The sequence below is a fragment of the Lacerta agilis genome, chromosome 7 (genome assembly GCF_009819535.1).
Source record: "Lacerta agilis isolate rLacAgi1 chromosome 7, rLacAgi1.pri, whole genome shotgun sequence".
Classification (NCBI taxonomy): domain Eukaryota; kingdom Metazoa; phylum Chordata; class Lepidosauria; order Squamata; family Lacertidae; genus Lacerta; species Lacerta agilis.
Genome location: NC_046318.1, coordinates 14,174,928 through 14,200,331, shown reverse-complemented (window position 1 = coordinate 14,200,331; position 25,404 = coordinate 14,174,928). Strand labels below are relative to the sequence as shown.

Here is a 25,404-nt window from a genome sequence, read left to right as displayed (position 1 = left end):
GGGGGTGGTTCAGGTCAAAGTTGTTGACCTTTTTTAGGGAAGAGAGTCCTTTTTTAAGGGAGAACACTCCCATTTTTTGAGAGAAAGGGAACAAAAATTAGTAAAGGGGGATGGAGGGCAGAAATGCTCCCCAAAAATCGCTAAGGAAACAATCTATCTCTCAGCAAAAACTGTGATCCTCCACAAATGGAGGGCAGGGACAGGGGGTGGGGGCAGGTGCTCTTAAACTAACTATGAGGAAAAGGAACCAGCAATCGACCGCAATTGACCAGAAGATACCGGGGATCTACTAGTCGATCCCGATCGACCTGTTGGACATCCCTGTGCTAGGCCATGCTGGTCCCCGCAGCACCAGGAGACACCGTGAGGACTGGTGCACCTGGCACAAGGTTGCACCAACCTGCACAGCATCTCCTGACTCTGCCACAGCCATGGGAAGGCCCAATGGGGCCCACTGCAAACCACGAAAAAAATTGTTGGGGGGGGATTTGCCCTCTTCCCCAAGATGGCACCCCTGAACTTGTAGCCAATGCAGTGTGAAGTAACCATTCTGTCAGTGCAAGGATTTGCATTTCCTATCCCGTCAGTGGATTCAAGGCGATTTTCAGAGACCACAGAACTAAAGACAAAAGTTTGACCTATGAAACCAGATAATGTAGTAAAGACACACACAAATCTCACCACATTCCCATCACAAATGAAGGAAGGTGACTCTAAGGTCGCAAGCGTGCCAGCAAAGTGGGAAAACAGCCCTATTGCATGACCAGGTAGCGACAGCCCCAGCCCCCAGGGATCATAAGAAAGGAACAAAGACTGTGACAACGTGTTGTGGAATTAAAATTAGGCCACAACTTTATTAAACCTCCGAATGTAGGAAGACCTTGGCTTATGCCTTGGGTGTGTATCACTCCCAGCCCCCCAGCCGGGGGGAACTAGGGCTCATCAGGGTAAATGGGATATGGGGGTGGCGTGAACCTCCAAATAATAACACTGAGAGGCAGGCCAGCCCCTGCTTGCCATTAAGTTCACTGGGAACTGTAGCACCACATGTGATCGGGCAAAGGGCACCCACAATGTAAAGTGTGAGCGCTCATTAATTTTGGAAAGCTGTGGCAATATTCAATGCCACTTCAGGAGAACTTCAAGAATAGCCTTCTGAATCCTAGCTGGATGCTGCTTTCAGTGGAGCTTTGGACCAAATTTGATCCCACTTCTGCTCACTGATTTGCAATCTCAGGTCCTCCTCACAAATCTGCCATAAGTCACAAGACTCCCATAGGCCCACTAATTAATTGCTTATAGATGAGTGAGGCTGCAGCTTTGAGCTCTGCCTTGGGATAAACACAATATCACATTTTTGTGTGTGGGTAATTTACAACTTTTGGTTCTAGATCCTCTGTTTAATGGTCAGCTATGATGTCCTGTTGCTGTTTTGCCTTGGTTTCCTCTTTAAAATGTTAACAGCTTTAAAATGAAGTTCTGTGCCTGCCCTTCTGGCAATCTTGCCTTTTCTTTCTTATTTTACTTTGCTTTGAAATCTTGCTACCATCTGCCCTTCTGCCCACATGGATAACCTTTGGGGTTGCATTTGATTTCCATTCTCTTCTGAACTTCTTCTTTTTATGGCTACGGCACAGTCTTGTGTATTTCAGCTTTTAAGCATCTCCAAAATCTGTCATTTTTTATTCTGCTATGAAGACTTCATTTAATGCTGTGTTCATTTCTCACCTTGATGACCGCAGCTTCCAGTTTTTCATGTTTGTCCGCTTATATCTATTCTACATGTCGCTTCTTCTATTTGTTCTTGTTTTCTTCTCTCTGACCGTGTGCCACCTTTGTTAGTCATCATCAACTTATTTATAAACCACATTTTCCACAAGTACATCTGTGCTCAAAGCAGCTCACTTAAAAAGTCTAAATTCTCTAGTACAAACATGATTACGTAATAAAAAGTATATCACTACAATGACACAGACACACACATAAGCATAAAAATTAAAGAAACTATAAACTTCACAAATGTGCATGCAGTGACTTCGCATCCAAAAGTAGCTCCAAGACTGATAGCATTAGGACACAGAAACACCCTCGATTTTTATGCCTCAACTTAAAGTCTCCTCAGAGTTCTTCTGTGAAAGATCTCAGGGCTGGAAGATGAGGCAAAGTCAACAGAAACAGCCATTCCCAGATGACAAACACAACATTATATCTCCACACACTGCCAATCCTCCCTTCCTTCTTTCTTTGACATAGAGGCAACAATCCAATGTACAGTATGCTTATTTGCACCTCCCTCTTAATAATAATAATAATAATAACAACAATAATAATAATAATAATAATGTGGGGATGCAAACATTGGTTTCCTTGGGCAGTTTCTTGATTTCAGAAGTGATGGGTTTAAATCTGCCTTATACTAAATTAAGCCATTGAGAAAGCAAACTGGGTGTTGTCTGTTTGCAGCAGCTTATCATCAAAGGTTGCAGACAACCTTACCCAACCTCATCCATTAGATTGGAGATCACTTAACAAACAAAGGTGCCAGGGATTGGCGGGAGTTCTGCATGTGCTCTGCAACTGAGCTATGGCCCCTTACGGAGTGCAGATGTCAATGGATAAGAAATAAGCTCACTGCTAAATGTTCTAACACTCATATTTTTTAAGAGTAACTTTGGATTTTTGTTTTATTTGCCCTTCCTAGATATTTCATTGACCACAACGCAGAAGAAGATAGGTATTTCACCATTGATGCAAACACTGGGACCATTAAAACAGCTAAGGTCTTCGACAGAGAAGAAACCCCTTGGTACAACATAACAGTCACGGCTTCTGAAATTGGTAGGTAACAATTTTGTGCCCCCCCTCTCTTCTACTCCAACCTCATACTGTCTATAACATTAGTGTCTCACATCAAATGTAACTCATCTGTAGAATGGACTCTGCGAACTGAAATGTGTCTATGTGTTTTTGTTACCCAAAAAATCTTAATAAAAACAATTTAAAATTTAAACCTCCATTTAGTGCTCCCATGCAACAAGGAAGGATTGCTTAGTGATGGTGGTGATGGTGTGGAAATGGAGGTGATTCAAACAACCCTTAGAGTTCGATCAACATTACGCTTACTTCTTACCATGTTTCCAGCCTCTATTACAATCAAGTATTTTTTATTTTCCAATTTCATACAGAACACAAATGTATACATCAAATAAAGTTTTACAATATCACCAAACTCCGCCGAGTTTTTATTGACTTCCTTCCCTCTCATCTCTGGCTTTCTAATTTTTACATCACTCCTACGCTTTCTCTTCTATTCTTTTTCTTCTTTCGCATATTTTGATATCTCAATATTTTCATTACTAATTTTATCCTGTTACAAGATTTCTTTATACCCTGTAAGCGCTTACACCTCTTTGTAATCTTTTATATATTCCAAAAATTTACCCCACTCCGTTTGAAACCTTCGATCCTTTTGTTCTCTTATTTTCCCAGTTAGTTTCGCCAATTCTGAAAATTCCAATACCTTTCTTCTCCAATCATTTACCGTTGGTACCTCTTTAACTTTCCATTTTTGCGCCAATAATATTCTTGCTGCCGTGGTGGCATATAAGAAAAAGTTTTGATCTTTCCTTTCAATCTCTTCCCCCACCAATCCAATCAAAAACGCTTCCTGTTTTTTTGGGAATGTATACCTGAAAATTTTCTTTAATTCATTATAAATTGCTTCCCAAAAAGGCTTAACTTTTTCACATGTCCACCACATGTGGTGGAACTCACCATCCTTTCTCTCACACTTCCAGCATTTCTTATCACATTTTTTATACATCTTTGCCAATCTTACTGGTGTGAGGTACCATCGATACATCATTTTCATGATGTTTTCTTTTAGGAGTATACATGCTGTAAATTTCATATGTTTCTTCCAGAGGTTTTCCCACATTTCTAATTGTATGTTGTGACCGACGTCTACTGCCCATTTTATCATTACCTCTTTAATTTCTTCGTCTTTAGTGTGCCACTCCAATAAATAATCGTACATTTTTGATAACAATTTCTCTTTACCTTCTAAAATTTCTATTTGGAATTTTGATTTTTTACTGTCGAAATTACCCTTTCTTTTATCTTCATTGAATAAATTATAAATCTGATGGTATTGAATCCATCCTGTCAATTTCCCTGCTACCTGATCATATGCTTTAATTTTCCAACCTTTATCTGACTCAATTAACAATTCCTCATATGTTATCCAATTTTCTTCTTCTGTATTAATTTTCTTTATTGTTAGTATCTCTGTGGGTGAGAGCCACCTAGGTGTTCTTCTCTCCACCAAATCCTTGTATCTTAACCACACCTCATATAAAGGTTTTCTGAATACATGTGTTAGGAATTCCCTATGCACCTTCACTTTATCTTGCCAAAGGTAGGAGTGCCAGCCGTACCTATTATTGAAACCTTCCAAATCTAGCAACTCCTTATCCTTCAGCACCATCCACTCTTTAAGCCAGAGCATACATGATGCCTCATAATAAATTTTTAGATCTGGCAATCCAAAGCCTCCCCTCTCTTTTTTATCTATTAATAGCTTATGTTTAATTCTTGGGCGTTTGCCTTGCCAGATGTATTTTGACAGATTCTTCTGCCATTCTTTAAGCTGGCTTATTCCCTTGATTACTGGTAACATTTGGAAAAGAAACAAGATCTTTGGTAGTACACTCATTTTTACACTTGCGATCCTCCCCCACAAAGACAAATTTAATTTGCTCCAAATTTCTAAATCTCTTTTGATTTGCTTCCAAATAGGTTCATAATTATCATTAAACAGATTTATATTTTTGGGTGACAGCCAAATTCCTAGATATTTTACCTTTTTTACCACCACAATACCGTATTTATTTTCTAATTCTTCCATTTCTTTTTTGTCTAAGTTTTTAACCAGCATTTTCGTTTTTTCCTTATTTATCTTTAAACCTGCTAACTTTCCGAATTCTTCTATTACTATCAGCATCTTTTCCACACTTTGCGTTGGTTCTTCTAATGTCATTACAATGTCATCCGCGAAGGCCTTCAATTTGAACTCTCTCTTCCCCATCTTAATTCCTTTAATGTCCTTTGTGGCTCTTAATTTATCCGCTAAAACTTCCAATACCGCGATAAACAACAATGGTGATATCGGGCAACCTTGTCTTGTGCCCTTTGTGATTTCAAATTTATCTGTTAACATACTATTGATCACTAATTTGGCTGATTGTTCTTTATAAACTGCCTTAATCCCATTTAAAAAATATTCCCCCACCTCCATCTTTTTTAGGATCTTCATCATGAATGACCACGACACATTATCGAAAGCCTTTTCGGCATCGATGAAAATTAAAGCCGCTTTCTTATCTATTTTCAGGTCTAAGTATTCAATTAAATCTACAATTGTTCTAATATTGTTTTTCATCTGGCGTCCTGGGAGAAACCCAGCCTGATCCCTATGGATTATTTTATTTAAAGCCTTTTTCAATCTTCTTGCCAAAATATCCGTAAATAACTTATAATCCAAGTTCAATAATGAGATCGGCCGGTAATTTTTTACATTTAATAAATCCGTACCCTCTTTTGGAATTAAGGTGATAAAGGCCTCTTTCCATGAATCCGGAACTTTCCCATTTATCAAAATTCTGTTCATCACCTCTAACATTCTTGGTACTAACTGCGGTGCCAATTCCTTATAATATTTTGCTGATAAGCCGTCGGGGCCTGGTGCCTTCCCTCCTTTCAACCTTTGTATTGCATTCTTAAGTTCTTCCTCTGATATTGGAATATTCAATTGTTCTTGATCTTCCTTTAATATTCCCTTTGGTTTGTTCTTATCCAAGTATATATCCATTTCTTCTTCTTTCTCTTGATCTTTCTGATACAAATTCTTATAGAATTCCTGAAAAATATTTTTAATATCTTTTGGGTTTTCTGTTAATACTTCATTTCTTCTAATTTTATTTATTATGCTCTGTTCTTTTCTCTTCTTCAGCTGCCACGCAAGAAGCTTCCCCGATTTATTAGCATACTCAAAATTCTTTTGTTTTAGCCATTTTAGCTTCCATTCTATTTCCTGATTGGTTAATATTTCAAATTGGTTTTTTAGCCCCTTAATACTCTGCTTTAAATCTTGGTTTTTTGGGTTTAAGATCAATTGCCTTTCTTTTTCTTCTAACGCTTTTAAAATTTCTTCTTTCTTCTTCTCTCTTTCTTTCCTTTTTCCAATATCTTGCGATATCAAAAACCCTCTTAACACCGCTTTACTGGCGTCCCAGACCACATTTATATCTGTTTCTTTATTTGAGTTCAGTTCAAAATAATCATTTAAAACCTTTTTTGCCTTTTCTGTTATTTTCTCATCATTAAATAAACTTTCATTCATTCTCCACCTGGTTTTGACACCTTCTCCTTTTAGTTCCATATATACGGCATTGTGGTCCGATAAGGTCCTTGGCTGAATCTCTACTTTATTTACTTTTAATAATATTCCTTTTGAAACCCAAATATAATCTATTCTCCCTGAACTTTTATTAGGTTCCGAGAAGTGTGTGTATTGTTTTATTTCCGGATGTTTTACCCTCCATGCATCTATTAAACTCAAATTTTCTGTCAATGTAAAAAAAGCCTTTGGCAATTTACCTTCGGAGCCCCAACTTCTTGATGTTCTATCCATTGTGGGGTTCACCACCCTCTATTACTGCTACCATGGAAATTTGAGGCAGCATATATCGTAGTCTCCCATCAGACTCCCATCACTGATCAGACCCGGATCTCCTTAGCTTCAGCAATATAGCTGTATCATATGCCCTCAGACCATGCTCCGGGGCATTTCCCCCCCCCCCTCACGGACAGTTTGGAGCACCTGTAGTCTGTTGCGGTCAACTTATGACTATGGTTAGAACAATTTTTTCTGGTCAATGAATAATTGCTAACAGAAGCAAGCAGCCCCACATCTCTTTCTCACACTAAACAGAGCAGAACCGATTGCATCTTAGGAGTTTCCCTACCTCCATAAGCATCAGGCAATGAAGAAGAGTGGGTATAGCAACATACTTAAGGTGCTGATAGCACATGTGACTGGAATATGTTTGTTTGTTTGTTTGTTTGTTTGTTTTACTACATGTTATAAGGGAAAGATGTGGACTTCCTACATTCAGAAGTCACCATGGAGCAAACAACCATAGCTACTATATGTTATTTTCTCACAAAAACAAGTTGTGGAGGAAAATAGCTAGACCGAGGCAGACATGGATCCGGAACCCTGTCTCTTCATCTTTATGTTCTTCATCTTTATGTACATCTTTATTAACATCTGTTTGTAATATCATCAGCACCTCACACCATTGGAAATCACAGTGAACTTACCTTTGTTGATATCTTCAGGAATTTATTTAAAGGAAATCTAAAGACTGAGTTTAATATCTGGAAGACATACTAGAATTAGATATTTTGTTATTGTTCAGTCGTTCAGTCGTGTCTGACTCTTTGTGACCCCATGGACCAGAGCACGCCAGACATGCCTATCTTTCACTGCCTCCCCAGTTTGGCCAAACTCAGGCTAGTCGCTTTGAGAACACTGTCCAACCATCTCATCCTCTGCCGTCCCCTTCTCCTTGTGCCCTCCATCTTCCCCAACATCAGGGTCTTTTCTATGGAGTCTTCTCTTCTCATGAGGTGGCCAAAGTACTGGAGCCTCAACTTCAGGATCTGTCCTTCCAGTGAGCACTCAGGGCTAATTTCTTTAAGGATGGATAAGTTTGATCTTTTTTGCAGTCAAGAGTCTCCTCCAGCACCATAATTCAAAGAATTAGATATTTAGATGGCATCAAACATTTGAAAAAAACACACATTGTAATTAGATATCAACAGTCTGTTTTCAGATTTGTCAGGTTATAAGTCCTTGTGGCTTTTGTATAAGACTTTATATATTCTTCTCAGAACTTTGATGACTAATATATGATAAAGAATGTATAATTGACTTGGAGATGATTATGCACTGCCAATGTGTTGTGTATATTATACTGGATTACTATGTGTATCAACAGCACAGTACATTTTTTTCAGTAGAATTTGGATCTGGGCATATACACAGTCCACATATGGTTTTTAAAACTGCAATTCAGGTAGAATGTCCTTTAGATGTAAATTGAATTGAATTTCTGTCCCTATCCCTGGTCCAACTTCATTATCTCCAAATGTTGTTGGACTTCAACTCCCATGAGCCTCAGCCAGCATGACCAATCATCAGGTATGAGGGGAAGTGTAGCCCAAAACCTATGGAGGGCACCCAGTTGGAGAAGTTTGCTCTAACCACTTAGCATTTCAATAACAGTTTTGGAGCTTTCAGCACACTTCATGTCCATTGTTTATCAGGATGAGTAAACAAATCAATATCTAAATGGTACTCTTCCCTCCTGAGTATATGAAGTCTGAGCCAGAGACTTACACTTTTAGCTCTCACATAGCTCTGTATTGGAACTGCCATTACGATGAAGTATATGACATTTGAAAGTATCCTCACTGAACTAAAGATTAAGCCCCATGTGCTATTTTTGGAGGCCTTTACTAATAACCTATGAAATTAAATGTCAAAAAGCTCCTTAAAATTTTTATAAGGCCACTTAGTAATCAGAGTAAGTAATATACGGATGTAGAAAATAAATGGCCTGAAATCGGCTTTGTTCCCAGACAGTAACTGAGGGTGAAATCCTATACCCATTTATGTTTAAGTTTCATTGGCCTCAATAGGACTTGCTTCTGAGCAGATGCTCTACATTTCTCTGCTCAATATTTTCTACATAAACTCTGGGGTTGTTTTTTCCCCCCCCATTTTCTATTAAAAGGACTTAGGAAGGTGCAATGCACTTAACCTGTAAAGAGCGAAAGGTGGAACACAATTAGTTTAGTATCTTTTCAGACCTTGCTATGTGTACTTAAAAGTTAAAACACATTCTTTTACCCCTGGGCTAGAAATAATAGGAAATATTGTAGGATCCAGGTGAGGGCAGCAGACTCAGTGGTCTCAGTGGTGCGAAAACCAGGGAGGAGATCAATGTGACCCCCTCAGAGGGAAAAAGGGAGCACCATCAAAAACCCAAAACAGCAAAACCTCAAAATGGTGCTAAAAATATATTTATTAAATAACACACCTTGACAGAAGAACTTTAGTCTTGCGCCGCTGAGGAAAGCTATCATCAGCCAAATTTTGTTGGGTATTTTGTTGTTTTACTAAGTTAATCTTTGATAAACATATTTTCTCAGGACCATGGAGATGCAGGTCAATTCTTTGTCCAGGGCAGCTGTTTACCAGTTCCATCTGGTACGCAGGCTGAGAACCTACCTGCCCGCGGATTGTCTCGCCAGAGTGGTGCATGCTCTAGTTATCTCTCGCTTGGATTTTACTGCAATGCACTCTATGTGGGGCTACCTTTGAAGGTGACCTGGAAACTACAACTAATCCAGAATGCGGCAGCTAGACTGGTGACTGGGAGCGGCCACCGAGATCACATAATACCGGTCCTGAAAGACCTACATTGGCTCTCAGTACGTTTCCAAGCACAATTCAAAGTTTTGGTGCTGACCTTTAAAACCCTAAATGGCCTTGGTCCAGTCCAGTATACCTGAATTAACGTCTCCACCCACATCGTTCTGCCCGGACACTGAGGTCCGCCTTCTAGCGGTTCCCTCGCTGCGAGAAGCCAAGTTACAGGGAACCAGGCAGAGGGCCTTCTCGGTAGTAGCACCCGCTCTGTGGAACGCCCTCCCACCAGATATCAAAGAGAAAAACAACTACCAGACTTTTAGAAGACATCTGAAGACAGCCCTGTTTAGGGAAGATTTTAATGTTTAACAGAGTATTGTATTTTAAGATTTTGTTGGAAGCCGCCCAGAGTGGCTGGGGAAACCCAGCCAGATGGCCGGGGTATAAATAATAAATTTATTATTATTATTATTATTATTATTATTATTATGCTTTACTTTGGAAAAATCCTCACCAGATTAAAAAACAACAACAACAGAGGAAGAGTGATAAATAAAGAGAACTGAGCATTTCTGCATCTACTAGTATGATGACTCCGGGAGAGAACCATTTTCATATGTGCTTCTCCTCTTTATTCTTTTATATCCCATACTTCCCACTCCTAGGAATGTTTACTTCCTATTGTACTTCCTATTGTAAATCTCATTGTTTGCATTAGGGTTTACTACTGGGTATGTGACTCCAGTAGCCTTTAATCACCTGGCGAGTTGGGGCAAAAAATTGTTAGAAAAATGATAGGCCTTCCCTGTTCAAACCACATACCCTCCAACATTTCTCCAATGAAAGTAGAGATATCCTATTCAATAATAATAATAATAATAATAATAATAATAATAATAATAATACTATTTATACCACGCCCATCTGACTGGGTGGACCCAGCCACTCTGGATGGTTTCCAACATATATAAAAACACACTAAAACTTTAAACTTTAAAAAGCCCCTATACAGGGCTGTCTTCAGATGTCTTCTAAAGGCTGTATAGTTATTTATCACTTTGGCTTGGGGGGTCGCATAACTCCATACCCTCCAAAATTTATCCAATGAAAATAGGGACGTCCTAAGGAAAAGCAGGATATTCTGGGATCAAATCAGACACTGCGGCGGCTTCTGTAAATCTGGGACGGTCCCTAAAAAATAGGGACACTTGGAGGGTCTTAACTCATCATTTTTCCTTCTGTGGTTCACTTATACCAGATGATGGAGTTTTCTTTGCACTTGCATTCATAGGGGATGCTTCTGGAAAGTGCTGCATTGATGCTGTGCATAGGTATTTTATGAAGGCGGCAAATTGATTTTTATAGTTATTTCTGCTCTTGGGATTGAGTTAATACTTTGGACTAAGTAAATTTCTACAGTAAACTACAGTTTTATAGTTAACCATTAAGAGTTCAACCTCTGAGACCTGATATGCGCCACATGGTCTCTTCACGCGGTGTTTTTATTTCCAGTGCAGCATGCTTTCAGCTATAATTTAGCCCTAATCATAAACAGGTGTACAGCAAGACCAAGCTTTAATTAAGATTTAAAAGCCTCATTGGAGCTTATTCGTAAAGCTGCATGCATACCGCTAGCTAGCTACTTCGGGCAGGGAATACGGAAGAGTTACCTGATATAGCTGTTTAGGAGAAATCAATCTCAATGCCATCAGACTTTCTCAATACCATCAGACTTCAATGTTGCCTTCTTATACATTATTTATTTGGCATAGGTGCATAAATGCTATATTACAAAAGGACAGTAAGAATAGTGATGTTTTCCATTAAAATGGGATGGCTTGAAGCAATGATGTAATGCTGTACAAAATGGCATTTTCCCCCCTACAATTCTGCCTACCGGATTATATATGCATAATTGCATAAGAAGACAAACAGAAAAGATGGTGCCAGAATTCAGTTCCTTTCTACCTTGTTGATTTCAGTAAGAGAGACTTAAGCACATTCCCCTCCAAACACACCCTCAGCTGGTATTAAGCAATTGGCTTGGGCTAGACTTGGTTTTGCTATCAAATATTTCATTTATGCCTTCAGTCTTTTCACGCTCCCTCTGCACAAAAACACCGGTAAGATGACAGACAAGAAACATGAAATCAAATCTGGGATTGGAAAAGGAGCAAGTGCTGCACTCAAAACATTGGGCTGGTGGGCCTCTGTCACCTTTTATCTCCCGGAAGACACGCCGCCATATGTTGCACCATCTGCAGCTCTTTTATAGCCTCCTCTTAGAAACCATTTGCAATCACAAAGCAATGTGCTGAATGTGAGGAAGACAAAACAGGAGGCTCAGCACAAGGCCATCTCCCTTGAATGACAACGCCGGCTTGCAGTCTTCAGCGTTAAGACAGAGAAGTCCTATTGGGTGACAGAGAGGAGGGGGAACAGCTCAACACCTATTTTGCCTCTGCCTTCTCTCGAAAGGAAACCTGCGCCCAACGTGATGATAACAGAATAAATGATGCAAGGAGGCAACTGCAGCGCAAGATAGGAAAACAGGTGGCAAGGAAACACCTAGCTACTTTAAATGAATTCAAATCTCCAGGGCCTGGTGAGCTGCTGTCTCCTGTTCTTCTGATGCATTCCATTATATATTTTAAGGCACCAGGCAAATAATGTTCCTCTTCAACCAGGCCTTTGGCTAATTAATATTCCACAGCCTTTTAAACGAGTTTGTGAGATGGTGGGTGTTTTGTTTTGTTTTACTATTTTGTTGCTTATTTGTGCTTCTGTGTTTTTATCTTGTGAGCCACCCTGAGATCTTTTGATGAAGGGCAGTATATAATTCTAATCAATCAATCAATCCATCCATCCATCCATCCATCCATCCATCAATAAAATAAGTTTATAGCCAGGCTCTGAAACCATCAACTGCTGCTAAGATCAATGATGGTTTCAGGTTTGCACATGACAACAAACCACAGTTAGTTGAAAACAGAAGGAAACGTTTGCAATTTCCTCGTTCTGGTTACACTGGAGGATGTAGGGGCAGTGGCCCAGAAACTGAAAGAAGCCTCTGCTTTCATATCTCCTCCTCTGCTCTAGCAAGGTGGAATTGCAGCTATTTGATGATAGTACAGAGATAGTAAGAGGGAATAAGATTGCTGCCTTTGTCCATTGAATGTAAATATAAGGAACGGTTATCCCCAGTCTCTCATTGAGAGGACATGTTCACTCAAGCCTACATCTCCCATCCAGATGCTATTCAGATTCAGACATCCTGAAAAGGAAAAGTTTCCTCAATTTCCAAAGTATAATTTTCCATCTATTTAGGCTTATATTATAGTGTCACGCCATAGTAGTTCTTGGTAGCTTTTTCAAAAATCTTATAAAGCGTACCCATTTACCCTATGCTCTGTGAGGTAAAAGGACAAAAAAATAGTTCTGAAATTTCTATACAGAAGGAAATGATAAAAGTGGACCTCCAGCAATGGAGTTTTATTTCAGAAAGCAATCCTATAAATGAATTGCTTGCAAAGATCTAGCCCGGACTTCACTTTTAGATTCTTTTTGTTTGTTTCAGAAGAAGATGCTGAGCAGAGCTGTAGAGAACAGGTGCAAAGAAAAAGGACCTGAGACAAACAGAGATACCCGAAGAGCGAAAATGTCAGATTACCACAGGCTTTATTAAGCTCTGACTGTTTGAAATGCCAAAGTGTAAGAAAAATGACCACAGGAAAGGCAGCTGTGTCTGCACACAGCTTTGATCTCCACCTGTCCTAAGGAAAAAAAATCTAGAGCAACTGTATAATTTTATAAGACATTCAAAATCCTCCAGGGTATAACTGTGTAAGCAATAGGGAAAGAAAAAAAAAATGAATTGAGTTTGGGGGTGAATTTTTTAAAAGTTTTTTTTTCAGAATTGTGTACTAAAAATTAGGTATTTGTTAGTCTATTGTCAAAGGGAAAGCACAAATGGAAAAAAAAACAACTACTACTCATTGCTATGTGGATGAAATCTTCTATGCTGCATGCCAGAGGAATTGAAAACAATTTGAAGAAAACACAGTCTGTACAATAGCCCAGCAAGGTAGCGGTGTTTTCAAAGGCACTTTGAAGCAGGAGCAATGAATTCTAATCAAAATAAAGAAGACTGAAACATGCAAAACAGCAGGCAAGCTTTCTCAGCAGTTCCTCCGAAGCAGAGACAAGCCATTTGGTTGTTCACACACACATCTTAATCCAAAACTTAAATTCACCAGCAGAACCAGAAAGGTGAATGGGATGGTAGTGGTGCAGAATTTAGCAATCACTCCCCAGTGGCCAGAGGATTGGAGAAGATCAGTCTACATCCCAATCCCAAAGAAGGGCAGTGCCAAAGAATGCTCTAACTACCGCACAATTGCACTCATTTCACACGCTAGCAAGGTTATGCTTAAAATTCTACAAGGCAGGCTTAAGCAGTATGTGGACCGAGAACTCCCAGAAGTGCAAGCTGGATTTTGAAGGGGCAGAGGAACCAGAGACCAAATTGCAAACATGCACTGGATTATGGAGAAAGCTAGAGAGTTCCAGAAAAACATCTACTTCTGCTTCATTGACTACGCAAAAGCATTTGACTGCGTCGACCACAGCAAACTATGGCAAGTTCTTAAAGAAATGGGAGTGCCTGATCACCTCATCCGTCTCCTGAGAAATCTCTGTGTGGGACAAGAAGCTACAGTTAGAACTGGATATGGAATAACTGATTGGTTCAAAATTGGGAAAGGAGTACGACAAGGCCTGCTTATTTAACTTATATGCAGAATTCATCATGTGAAAGGCTGGGCTGGATGAATCCCAAACCGGAATTAAGATTGCCGGAAAAAATATCAACAACCTCAGATATGCTGATGATACAACCTTGATGGCAGAAAGTGAGGAGGAATTGAAGAACCTTTTAATGAGGGTGAAAGAGGAAAGCGCAAAATATGGTCTGAAGCTCAACATCAAAAAAACTAAGATCATGGCCACTGGTCCCATCACCTCCTGGCAAATAGAAGGGGAAGAAATGGAGGCAGTGAGAGATTTCACTTTCTTGGGTTCCATGATCACTGCAGATGGTGACAGCAGTCACGAAATTAGAAGACGCCTGCTTCTTGGGAGAAACGCAATGACAAACCTAGACAGCATCTTAAAAAGCAAATACATCACCTTGCCGACAAAGGTCCGTATAGTTAAAGCTATGGTTTTCCCAGTAGTAATGTATGGAAGCGAGAGCTGGACCATCAAGAAGGCTGATCGCCGAAGAATTGATGCTTTTGAATTATGGTGCTGGAGGAGACTCTTGAGAGTCCCATGGACTGCAAGAAGATCAAACCTATCCATTCTCAAGGAAATCGGTCCTGAGTGCTCACTAGAAGGACAGATCCTGAAGTTGAGGCTCCAGTACTTTGGCCACCTCATGAGAAGAGAAGACTCCCTGGAAAAGACCCTGATGTTGGGAAAGATGGAGGGCACAAGGAGAAGGGGACGACAGAGGATGAGATGGTTGGACAGTGTTCTCGAAGCTACTAACATGAGTTTGACCAAACTGCGAGAGGCAGTGAAGGATAGGCGTGCCTGGCGTGCTCTGGTCCATGGGGTCACGAAGAGTCAGACATGACTGAACGACTGAACAACCCCTGGCATTAGAGGCCTTTCTTATTTTTTCCCCAACCACGATGGTAATTCTGTGCATGCATTGCATTGGACACATGGAGGTTGGTGGGAAAGCCTCTGCAGACAAGGGAACTTAGTGTACACATTGACCAGATTTGGACATCACAACAACCATGGTTTATTATGACATGAATGAGCCTAGCCTCATCTCGGATTCACATGCTCCTTCTTGGGCGCAGCAACAAGCAGTTTGGAAGATTTCACTTTTCTCTTGATTAACCTAAGTTTACCAAGTCACCCAAACCTGATAAACTGTGGTTAATTGAGATTGGAAACAAAACCTTCTGATTTCCTTGCGGTCACATCAGATAAAGAAAAGGAAAAGGAGAGCACTTAAGTCCAGGGGTAGGCCAGGCTCTATCTCATCACAATAAATAATAGTTTCCATGTTTCTCAAATGCTGCAATTGTAGCTCTCCTAACTTCTAACCTGAGTCCACAATTACTGTGCACTAGGGATTGAAGAAACAGTCTCGATCTGGTCAATCAGAAGTGGATTACAAAGTTCATTCCCTTCTAATTCTTTTAGGATCTTTTAGGGAAAATCCTAAATGAAATCCACACACTTTCAGTAATTTAAATTGTTTTGGAATAACTTACAAGGTAGTTCAACAGTGTCCCTGGTCCTTCCTCCCAACAAGCATTTCTAGCTGTTTGTGGCAGCTTGCAGCAGCTAGAAAACATGGCAGTTGCCAGAGTTATTGAAAACATTTGAGTAGAAAGCTTCTGGAAGTGGAGCTTTCCCTTTGTACAATTAGCCAGGAAGCATTGTCATTCAAAACAAATGAAAATTTCCCTATTTTTTCCCAGTTTTTGTTCTGGTTTGTGCTCATTATTCTCTTGTTCCCAAAACAACAACTTATCAGGTGATTTTAATATCTGATATCCGATAATTAAAGCAAATGAGTTCAACCTTTCATTGTTCAAACTTCATTACAGGATTGCAACTCGAACAGATAATGCAAAATTCATTCGCACACATAATTGTTACAGCATGTTAATCACCTAAGCTGCCTTGTATTTGGCAGTGATTCCTGGATGATTGCCTATGCAGTGACAATGCTAATGCAACTATTTGGTTGGCCCTAGTGGCCAGATTTACAGTCTGGTGGATTCTTTCAAGGACAGCCTCTTTCAAATGCTGCTGCTATTTCCTTTTCACTTTTTCTAACTGATTTGTTTCAGACACCAGAGGCAGAACATGAGCTGCCAATCCACAGGCCTAATCTGGCCCACCATATTTTCTCTAGTGGTCTTCTAGAGACCCAGAGACCTATGGTGGATAGCTCAACCACAATTTCCAGCACACCAGGAAGAAGAGCCGAGACAACCAAATGTGGATAAATAGGTTATATTTATTATATATAACAACTTGAGGACCTGCAAAACAAACTAACTAGTCATATTCATCCAATGTAACTAAATCAAATTAAGTCTCAGCAGGTGTTCATTAATATTTGGAGGTAATTTCTACTCCCATTACTTGAGCAAGGAAACCTTGCTTGCACTGAGGTTTCCTGAGATTCCACTGAGGATCATCTTGGGTTTGCCATGATTTTCACTCAGTGTGATCCTCCTCCAGCTGACAGTGCAGTGTAAGACAAAGGGAAAAGACAAAATTATATCTAAAACAATGTTCTAATATGTAAGCACCAATGAAGTCATCATAAAATTAGAAAACTCTTAACCAAATGCTTAAGCACACAAACACACACATTTTTTTTTTATCATGCATCTAAAAGCTAGAATGAAGGGGCTTGTCAGGCCTCCCAGGGGATGGAGTTTCAGAGAAGTACCACTATGGAGATGACTTGTAACTTGTAGCTTGTGCTTCTGCTTCCACAGGACATGACACCCAACAGATAGTCCTGAATTTATTTAAACATCTCAGGGAGAATTCCCTCTCATTTATTATATAGTGGTTAAGCAACTTCAGTTTCATTTCGAGGTGATGAATATAACAAGGAGACCATTTTCTGCTGACATGCTTTCATTGACACTGTGTTCAGACTACTTTGATCGATGAACTTGAAGCCTCTTTGCAGAGAACAAATCTGCGCTCCGCCATTAAAGTTATGTGCAAAGGAACTAAGAGGTTCAGATACAAGACCTAGGACCTTTGTATCAACTCCAGTTGTTTTGTTCTGTGTTCTATTATCAAATAAATACAATTTACAACAAAGTCCTTTCAGCAGTAGAAAAGACTGCCCTATTTTCTGTTATGGTTTTAGCAACCACAAAGCAAAACTTCCATTGAAGTTTATCTTGCAGCGTACAAATGAAAGAACAGGATCCTTTTGAAAGCATCTGCAATAAATCAGAACAATGTTACACACCTACTGAGCTGAAGCTAGATCAATATATAATGAGTTGTTTTATGTGTAATAGGACAAAGAGCTTTAATGGTAAGCACTGGCATTATGAAATTAAGAGCCAATTCAGCCGTGCAGCTGTGCAGGAGATTGCTTGTTTGAAGATATTCTGACACATTCCTGGTTGGCTCTCACAATGAGGGCCCTCTTTAGCTTGTGTTGTTTCCAGGAACTTTATTATTGCACTGAGCCAACAGTACGCCATTATTTATAGTATCGCCCTGCAAAGACTACGTATTTCCTTCCCTAACAAGTGGTTCTCCAGATGTTGCTAAGCTAAAACTCTCATCAACTGTGGCCACTATCAAGTTGGCTGAGACTGAGGAGAGTTGTTGTTCAGCAATATATGGAAAGCTGCAGAACAAGAAGAGAAAATGACAGAGCACCATTTGCATCATGGTTCCCAACTGAAACTATGCAACTGTCTGTCCTGGACAATGACATTTCCCTCTCTCAGGGTACAGGCTCAGTTGATCATTAGGGCAACAAATGAGCCTTAGATCAGGCTTGGTAGCAAACCAGCAGCCGGTGCAGTTCTTTCAGAAGTTGTGTCATATGCTTACAGAGGCGCAGTTGGCAGCCGGAGGGCACTGCGTGGCGGGTGGGGATGCTGAACTCGCTCTCCGCCAGGCTGGGCCAGGTGCGGCGGACAGCTGGAGGGCATGGAGGGGTGGGTGTGGACACTGCCAGCTGTGCTCCACCTCCGCCTCTGCCTCCACCTGCTCGGCCGAAGTGGTGGCGTGGGAGCCCTGGCTGCAGCATCGACGGAGGGCTTGCCGGCGGCCTCCCTGTGTCTGCAGCCCGAGAAGAGGTGGGCGAGAGCAGCGCTGCCAGCAGGGCTGGAGGGCGCAAGTGCCCTCCTCAGGCCGTGGCACTTTGCGCCAGTAGCCTCAATGACTAAGACATCCCTGTATGCTTAACAACCTTTTTATGATAAAACCCAACTCCAGCTGGCTTAAAATATATTGTAAGCTATATATGCAATTGATATCTTCTAAATATAAGTAACAATACAATTAAAAAGCAATTTTAGCAATCAAAAACAGCAGCCCAGCTAGCTAGCTATTAAATTTGTATTCTGCCCTTCCAAAGGTGCCCAGAGTAGCAAACCTAAAAATGATAAAATAATACATTTTTTTTAAAAAAAAAATCTTTACCCTCTCCCACATTTTACTATTTCTTCCTAAAAAAAACAACAACCCAGCTAATCTATTCCTGATTTTTGTTCAACTTTGATATGACACCATAACATCAAATAAAGCCATTTGATTAATTTCTGGCCCACAACATGAGAGTGTACAATAGACTCTGAAAATTTCTCCTGTCCCCCCCCCCCCTTCACTACCTTGGATGTCATAAACCTATAGTTTAACATTCAAGTCTTGACTTTGATTTCCGTTTGCAAAAAGCCAGTGAGACTTAGCAAACTACATCTTCATAAGGTTGCCATATCAGTCTGGTTGTGCTGTAGCATGTCGAATATCTGACAAGCCATTGTTCTACATCAAGTTCTGAACACCACTTTCAGTGCCAGAAAATTGCTTTGAGGGCAAGCTGTAAGGGTGTAAGTGTCTTCTGAAACAGCTGAATCACTTTATTCTTTTGTATTTTACAGAAAGTCCTGGCCTCCTGAGCCATGTTCCCGTTGGAATAAAAATTCTTGACGTCAATGACAACCCTCCAGAGCTTGCTGGAGACTATGATGTAGTTGTCTGTGAGAATGCAAAGCCTAACCAGGTAACCTGATAGTTGCACTCTTAATATCATATTTGAAAGGCACATAGTTTTAAAAGGTATTTGTTTAATAGAGGAGACTGTAGGTGTATGTGTATGTAGTGATGTGATTCAAATATGTAATTTGAATTATACATTTCAGACTGCACTAGAGATCTATAGGACAACATACAATGTTTTTATATATACACAGAGTTGTACTTAATCAAGTCCTTTCAGAGTACACCTATTGCAATTAATGAGCCTATGTTAGTCATGCTTATTAACTTTAGTGGGTCTGAATAGGACCAGGACTGAATACCACCAGATAGATAGATAGATAGATTGATTGATTTAGAGCTTAAGAATCCAAAACCTTTCATAAGAAATATATAGTAATTAATCTCCTGAACGTATGAAATGAAGAGGCCAGATAGATATCCCTTGGGAGAGAATCCCAGAGGGCATGGGCCACAGAGAAAACCATGTGCCTCATAGCCAGAGGAAGAAGCTTTCAGAAGATATACTCATCTGGAAGAAGACACTTCCTGATGAAAGTTGGTCCAACAATGTGTAGGAGTTTGTTTGTTTTTAATGGCTTTGTGAATGGCACACAGAGGCATGCTGATGACAAGTGGACTCCTTTGAATACTGCAGCAATGGCACCCCAGCAGTCTGTCCATGTTAGCTACATCTCCTCTAAGGTCCTGTAACTTATACAACCGTAAATAAACTTTTTGCTGCTGTGGGCTCCTTAAAGGGTGACTAGGCACGGAACTCTCACCTCAAATTCCCATACTTGTTGTTTGACATCATATTTCCTGGCTAAGTTATTTCTGATGTTTTGGAATTGCTAAGGATATTATTATTATTATTATTATTATTATTATTATTATTATTATTATTATTATTATTATTATTATTATATATTTGTACCCCACCCCAGCCACTCTGGGCGGCTTGCAACAAAGATTAAAAAATACACTGAAACGTCAGTCACTAAAAACTTCCCTAAACAGGGCTGCCTTCAGATGTCTTCTAAATGTCAGGTAGTTGTTTATCTCTTTGACATCTGATGGGAGGGCGTTCCACAGGGCGGGCACCATTACTGAGAAAGCCCTCTGCCTGGTTCCCTGTAACTTATTATTTATTGAAATTATATACCATCCTATATCACAGAATGAAGTCAAGATATAAAACCACACAAAAACAATTAAGGACATAGGATGGCAAGTGCAAATCCACAGAATAAAATGCATCCATTTTGAATTGTATTCCGGCAATCTGCCGATGTGGGTGGATGACAGAGGTTTTATTTTTCCAGGTCTTGTGTTTTATTTCCCAGTGCTAGAATGATGTTGTTCAACAGTTTATCTTTATATTTGCATAGGACAAAATAAAACCACATAGCTGCTGTGTCTTTTCTCATCCTGCAATTCAGTGCTGAGTTACAACGGGGGAAATAACATAAACCCTGGTGTAACTGTCTCTCAGATTTAATCGTTTTGCCTGGCAAGGCAAATGCAAGAGGGGAGACCCTGTTAACTGCTATTGCACTATGTCAGCAATGCTGGCTCTGACTGAAAGGTGGCTTGTGAGTGCCAGTGCAGTGCCATTGTGCTAAATACTGAGCACAGATTGGAGATATCTGATGTATATTCACTTCAATGCACCTTGTAGGTGAGAATGCTTCAATCCTCTCTTCTGGAATGTTAAATACAGGGATTACATGCTATGGATTCCATTCCATTCAGTGGCGTAGCAAGGTGGGGGTGATGGGGGCGGGGCGCCCCGAGTTCCAGGGGAGGGGAGTGACACTCGGAGCCCCCACCCCACCCCACCCTGCCCAAGCCGAGCCCTGCCGGTGGGCCCCAAGCAAGCTGCTCGGCGGCCTGTGAGCAAGCCACGGAGTGAGGCCGCTCCGCCCCGGGGCCCGTCCGTTATGGAGCGCCCTTTGCGTTGTGAATGATGAATATCTAGGAATCCCAGGTTTGCTGCCCCAGGTGACCGTAGAAATTGGAGTTCTTGGTGATATCCAGAAGTCAAAAATAGCTAGATTTTCATGGTCAAGGTGTACCAATTCTCTGTATGCATAGCTGATGAAGAATTATCGAAACAGGGCCTTGTCCTGGAATTTATTTCAACTGGGATTTGTTCCAATACCTTAATAATAAAACTGTTTGAAGACTTTAAAACTGATCCCCCCACCTGGCCAGAGTTCTTGGATTTTTTATTTTTGGCCCCAGGTGGCCGAGCGGCTTCCTCCACTACTGATTCAATTCTAGAGTCAACTTCCTTAGGAATATTTCAAACTACTCTGAGAATCAGCAATAAACTTATCACAATTCTTTTGGCTTCTTCCAAAATTCCTCAGATGTTTTCCCTGAGTAAGACCCCCTCCCCCACCAACTCACTTTGATTCTAATCATAAGTGAAAGTTTGGAAGCATCTATGCATCCCCAAATATTTGTACACCATTATTGCAAATTGTCAACATGGGCAGTTCTTTGAGTTTCCGGTTTTTTTAATCCTACACAATAGGATCCAATGCAACATAGGCATTTTGTACTGGGAAATAAACTTCTTGCAAAAGAAAATCAAGCAGAGGCAAACAAAAATTCTCAGGGGCGGAATTAGAAATCCCAAGGAGAATGGAATCACTGGACTGCAGCATGCCAATATTAGGCCTGGTGATGAAAATAAACTTACATGTGAAAATACTTAAGTGATACGTTAATCCTCCTCTGTTGGTATTAATGCAAATGTCTAACTAACAAAATCTTCAGAATGTCTTTGAATTTAAGACTCCTGACATACATTCTGAGCATGTGTTTAGTTCATTTTTGGTAGTGGCACCCACCCTGTGGAACATCCTTCCATCAGATGTCAAGGAAATAAGCAGCTATCCTATTTTAAGAGACATCTGAAGGCAGCCCTGTTTAGGGATGTTTTTAATATTTAATGCTGTATTGTTTTAACATTCATTTGGGAGCCACCCAGAGTGGCTGGGGAAGCTCAGCCAGATGGGCGGGGTACAAATAAATTATTGTTGTTGTTGTTGTTGTTGTTGTTGAAAAATAGTCATACTATGACACTAGACAGGTAGAAAATTGTGAAAGAAAGCTCAGCTTCCAAGATCCTGCCGTGTTCTGCCAAAATTTGAATCTAGTTCGAAGTTCAACACATCCACAATTCAATTTTCCTTCCAGGTTATCCAGACTATCAGTGCCACGGACAGAGATGACTTTGCAAATGGTCAAAGATTCCACTTTTCTCTGGACAACAGTTTCCCTTTGAATCCCAACTTTACGCTAAAGGACAATGAAGGTAAATCACACATTACTCTGCAAGAAAGGCTTGGTGTTTATCTGGGATGTCTTGTTGAACAGAATGACTTCTTTTCTCATAATCTTTTTTGTCAGTGGGTGAAAACCACCATCTGTCAGGGGAGAAGTGGTTTATATAGCAAGGCCTTCATATTCATAACCTTTGCATTGTGAATGATGAATATCTAGGAATCGTTTTGGAAGAAAATAACCTTGTAATATTTCCTCCCTGCCCTGTATTTTATTAGCTTTTGTAGTTACTCTGCATGTTGTTTAAATGTTTTTTTTTATAGTTCTGTTGTGTTATAGAGTTGTACTTTAGCTTCTTGCTTGAGTAACACTAAGACCAGCATCATAACAGACACTACAGTTTTTTTAAACATTTATTTGTTGCATTTATATATCACCTGTATAATGGATAAATCTTCTGGCAAGTTTACAAACATTATTAACAATACAAAGTGCACAGCAAAGTTTGAAACAATTAAATCAGTTATAGACTGTGCAAATTAGCATTACGAAAATAATCTAAAATCCAAATAATCTAAAACTAGTAGACTGCGGCATAAAACCATATAACTCTTAACAAGGGGATAACCACTTGGTGCAAAAATTTAAAAGGAACAAACAAATATATCTGTTATTATTGAAAGGGTGGTGAGAATAAAAATATATTCACCAAGTATCTCCCCTGCCCCCTTCAGCTAGTCAGATTTCTGTGCCTGTTTATTTTTCAATCGACCTTTCCTTCTCCATTTTTTTGTTTTTTGCAGGTGAGTCTATGAACAGCTTTCACATCCTTCCCTGAAAACATTAAAGATAGCTTGCATATTTGTTTGTTTGTTTGTTCATTTATATCATTTTTATCACACTTTTCAGTCAAACAGGGTCCCAGAGCAGCTTGCATACAATCAAGAAATAAGAGGACATTCCCTACCCTTTGCATTAAAAACCAAGATACACATCATTAAAGGAAAGGGGGATGGGGAAGGCAGGCGGGAGAGGCAACTCCAGCACCAATTGTTAAAGTTACATTGAGTTTGAAGTTGAATAGAGCTTCTTAGTACAAACTAGGAAGAAGAAGAAGAGTTTGGACTTGATATCCCGCCTTTCACTCCCCTTAAGGAGTCTCAAAGCAGCTAACAATCTCCTTTCCCTTCCTCCCCCACAACAAACACTCTGTGAGTTGAGTGGGGCTGAGAGACTTCAGAGAAGTGTGACTAGCCCAAGGTCACCCAGCAGCTGCATGTGGAGGAGCGGGGAAGCGAACCCGGTTCACCAGATTATGAGCCCACCGCTCTTAACCACTATGCCACCTATCCAGACAACATAATTTTCTGTACCCTTTTTATAACTACGCCATTCTCTTTCTTCATCCTCCTTTGCCAGGCACACCATTCCATTCTTCCTCCTTCCCAGTTTATTTAGTTAAAAACAAAACAAAACCGCTTTTAGCCATTCTGTGGCAATTGAATTTCCATTGATCTGGGGGCTTGGGGGGCACTGTCACATTAGGATTGTTTGTTTGTTTCCCTAAATATCATTGGACCTCTGCAAACCGTAGGACTACCCTGAATGTGCCAAGGTGTAGGTGGTGTGTTTTTTCACTACATTTGTTCAAGCACACAAAGAGTTGAATAAAAAAAGAATGAGAACGATACTTCACAATAATTAAAGGCAACTGAGAAATCCAAAGAAGGGCATTTAGGGTTTCTACTTTCTTAACCATTTGGGCCAAGTTGCATTTAGTAGATCAAGATGCAATTAGACCCTTCCCCCAAAAGAATTTGAAACAGTGATAAAAAAATATTGTGCATTTTAAAACACGTGGGTTCTGTTTATTGGGCCCTTTGCTGTTTCTTTTAAAGAATACAAATGTGTGCAAGTAGCTGTACCCAAAAACATGAGAACCTGTGAACGAGGTAAGATTTGTCAGGTCTCACCTGAAAAAATGTTATAAAGCGAAACCTAAAGATACAGATATATAGTACCCATCCTTAAACATATTTTTACAGCCTAAATCAGTTGAAAGACTTCATGCAAATAGTGTTAGGCAATGAATTAAAATTTGCCAGAAGAGCAAACACAAGGTAGGATCTCCCATATCACCTCCTCCTGGCATTTTATGGTAATATGTTTTTTAAAAAATCCTCAGATTGTGAATAATAAATGAACAAGTATTCTCCGAAGTGCTCTGTTATTCACTTGCCATAGCTCTACCATTATATCTCTGTTGCTTTGGAAGTTTCCCCAAAGTCTTTATTCAATACATTTTCCAGTACAGTACCTCAATATAACTAGTCTGAGGTAAACATACTCTTTGGCAGGGAGGAAGAGGGATACAGTTGCTCTAGGTGGACTGTGGATTTTGGGGGATCGTGCTTCCAAACTTATAAAAAGACTTTGTTGCATTTCAGGCAGATGTTACCTGCAAGCTAAAGTTCCAAGACTGAAATTCATATAATTAGGATCCTCAAGCTGAGGTGACTTGCATAACCACCTAACTCCATGTGAGACGATATTCATGTGGAAAGATGGAATACATAATCATCTGTCTTTCTGGCCAGGAAGTCAAGCATGTGCTGATGGGCTCATTACAAAGCCCAGTTCCAGCTGGCAGATTTAACAAAAAAAGTCACACTGATTCAACCCTGTTTGAACAGGGAGCCAGGCAACCTCCTCATCTTAATTCAATACCTCACTCTTCAGGAGCTTGGGGTTCTTTTCTTCCAAGATTCGCATTATTCAAGAAAATATGCCTTACTATTTGGATTGTAAGGTCAGAAGAAATATATTTGACA

The 25,404-nt window shown here is 40.1% G+C and overlaps 1 protein-coding gene across 2 annotated transcripts in view; it reads left to right on the top strand.

Moving 5' to 3' along the window:
• Positions 1 to 25,404, top strand: part of CDH18 (cadherin 18) — a 201,751-nt gene that overhangs the window by 165,307 nt on the left and 11,040 nt on the right. For both annotated transcript variants that reach the window (XM_033154394.1, XM_033154395.1), the window contains 3 exons: positions 2,702 to 2,838; positions 19,180 to 19,301; positions 22,487 to 22,604. In XM_033154394.1, the coding sequence (XP_033010285.1) occupies positions 2,702 to 2,838; positions 19,180 to 19,301; positions 22,487 to 22,604 (377 nt within the window). The remainder of the gene's footprint in view (positions 1 to 2,701; positions 2,839 to 19,179; positions 19,302 to 22,486; positions 22,605 to 25,404) is intronic.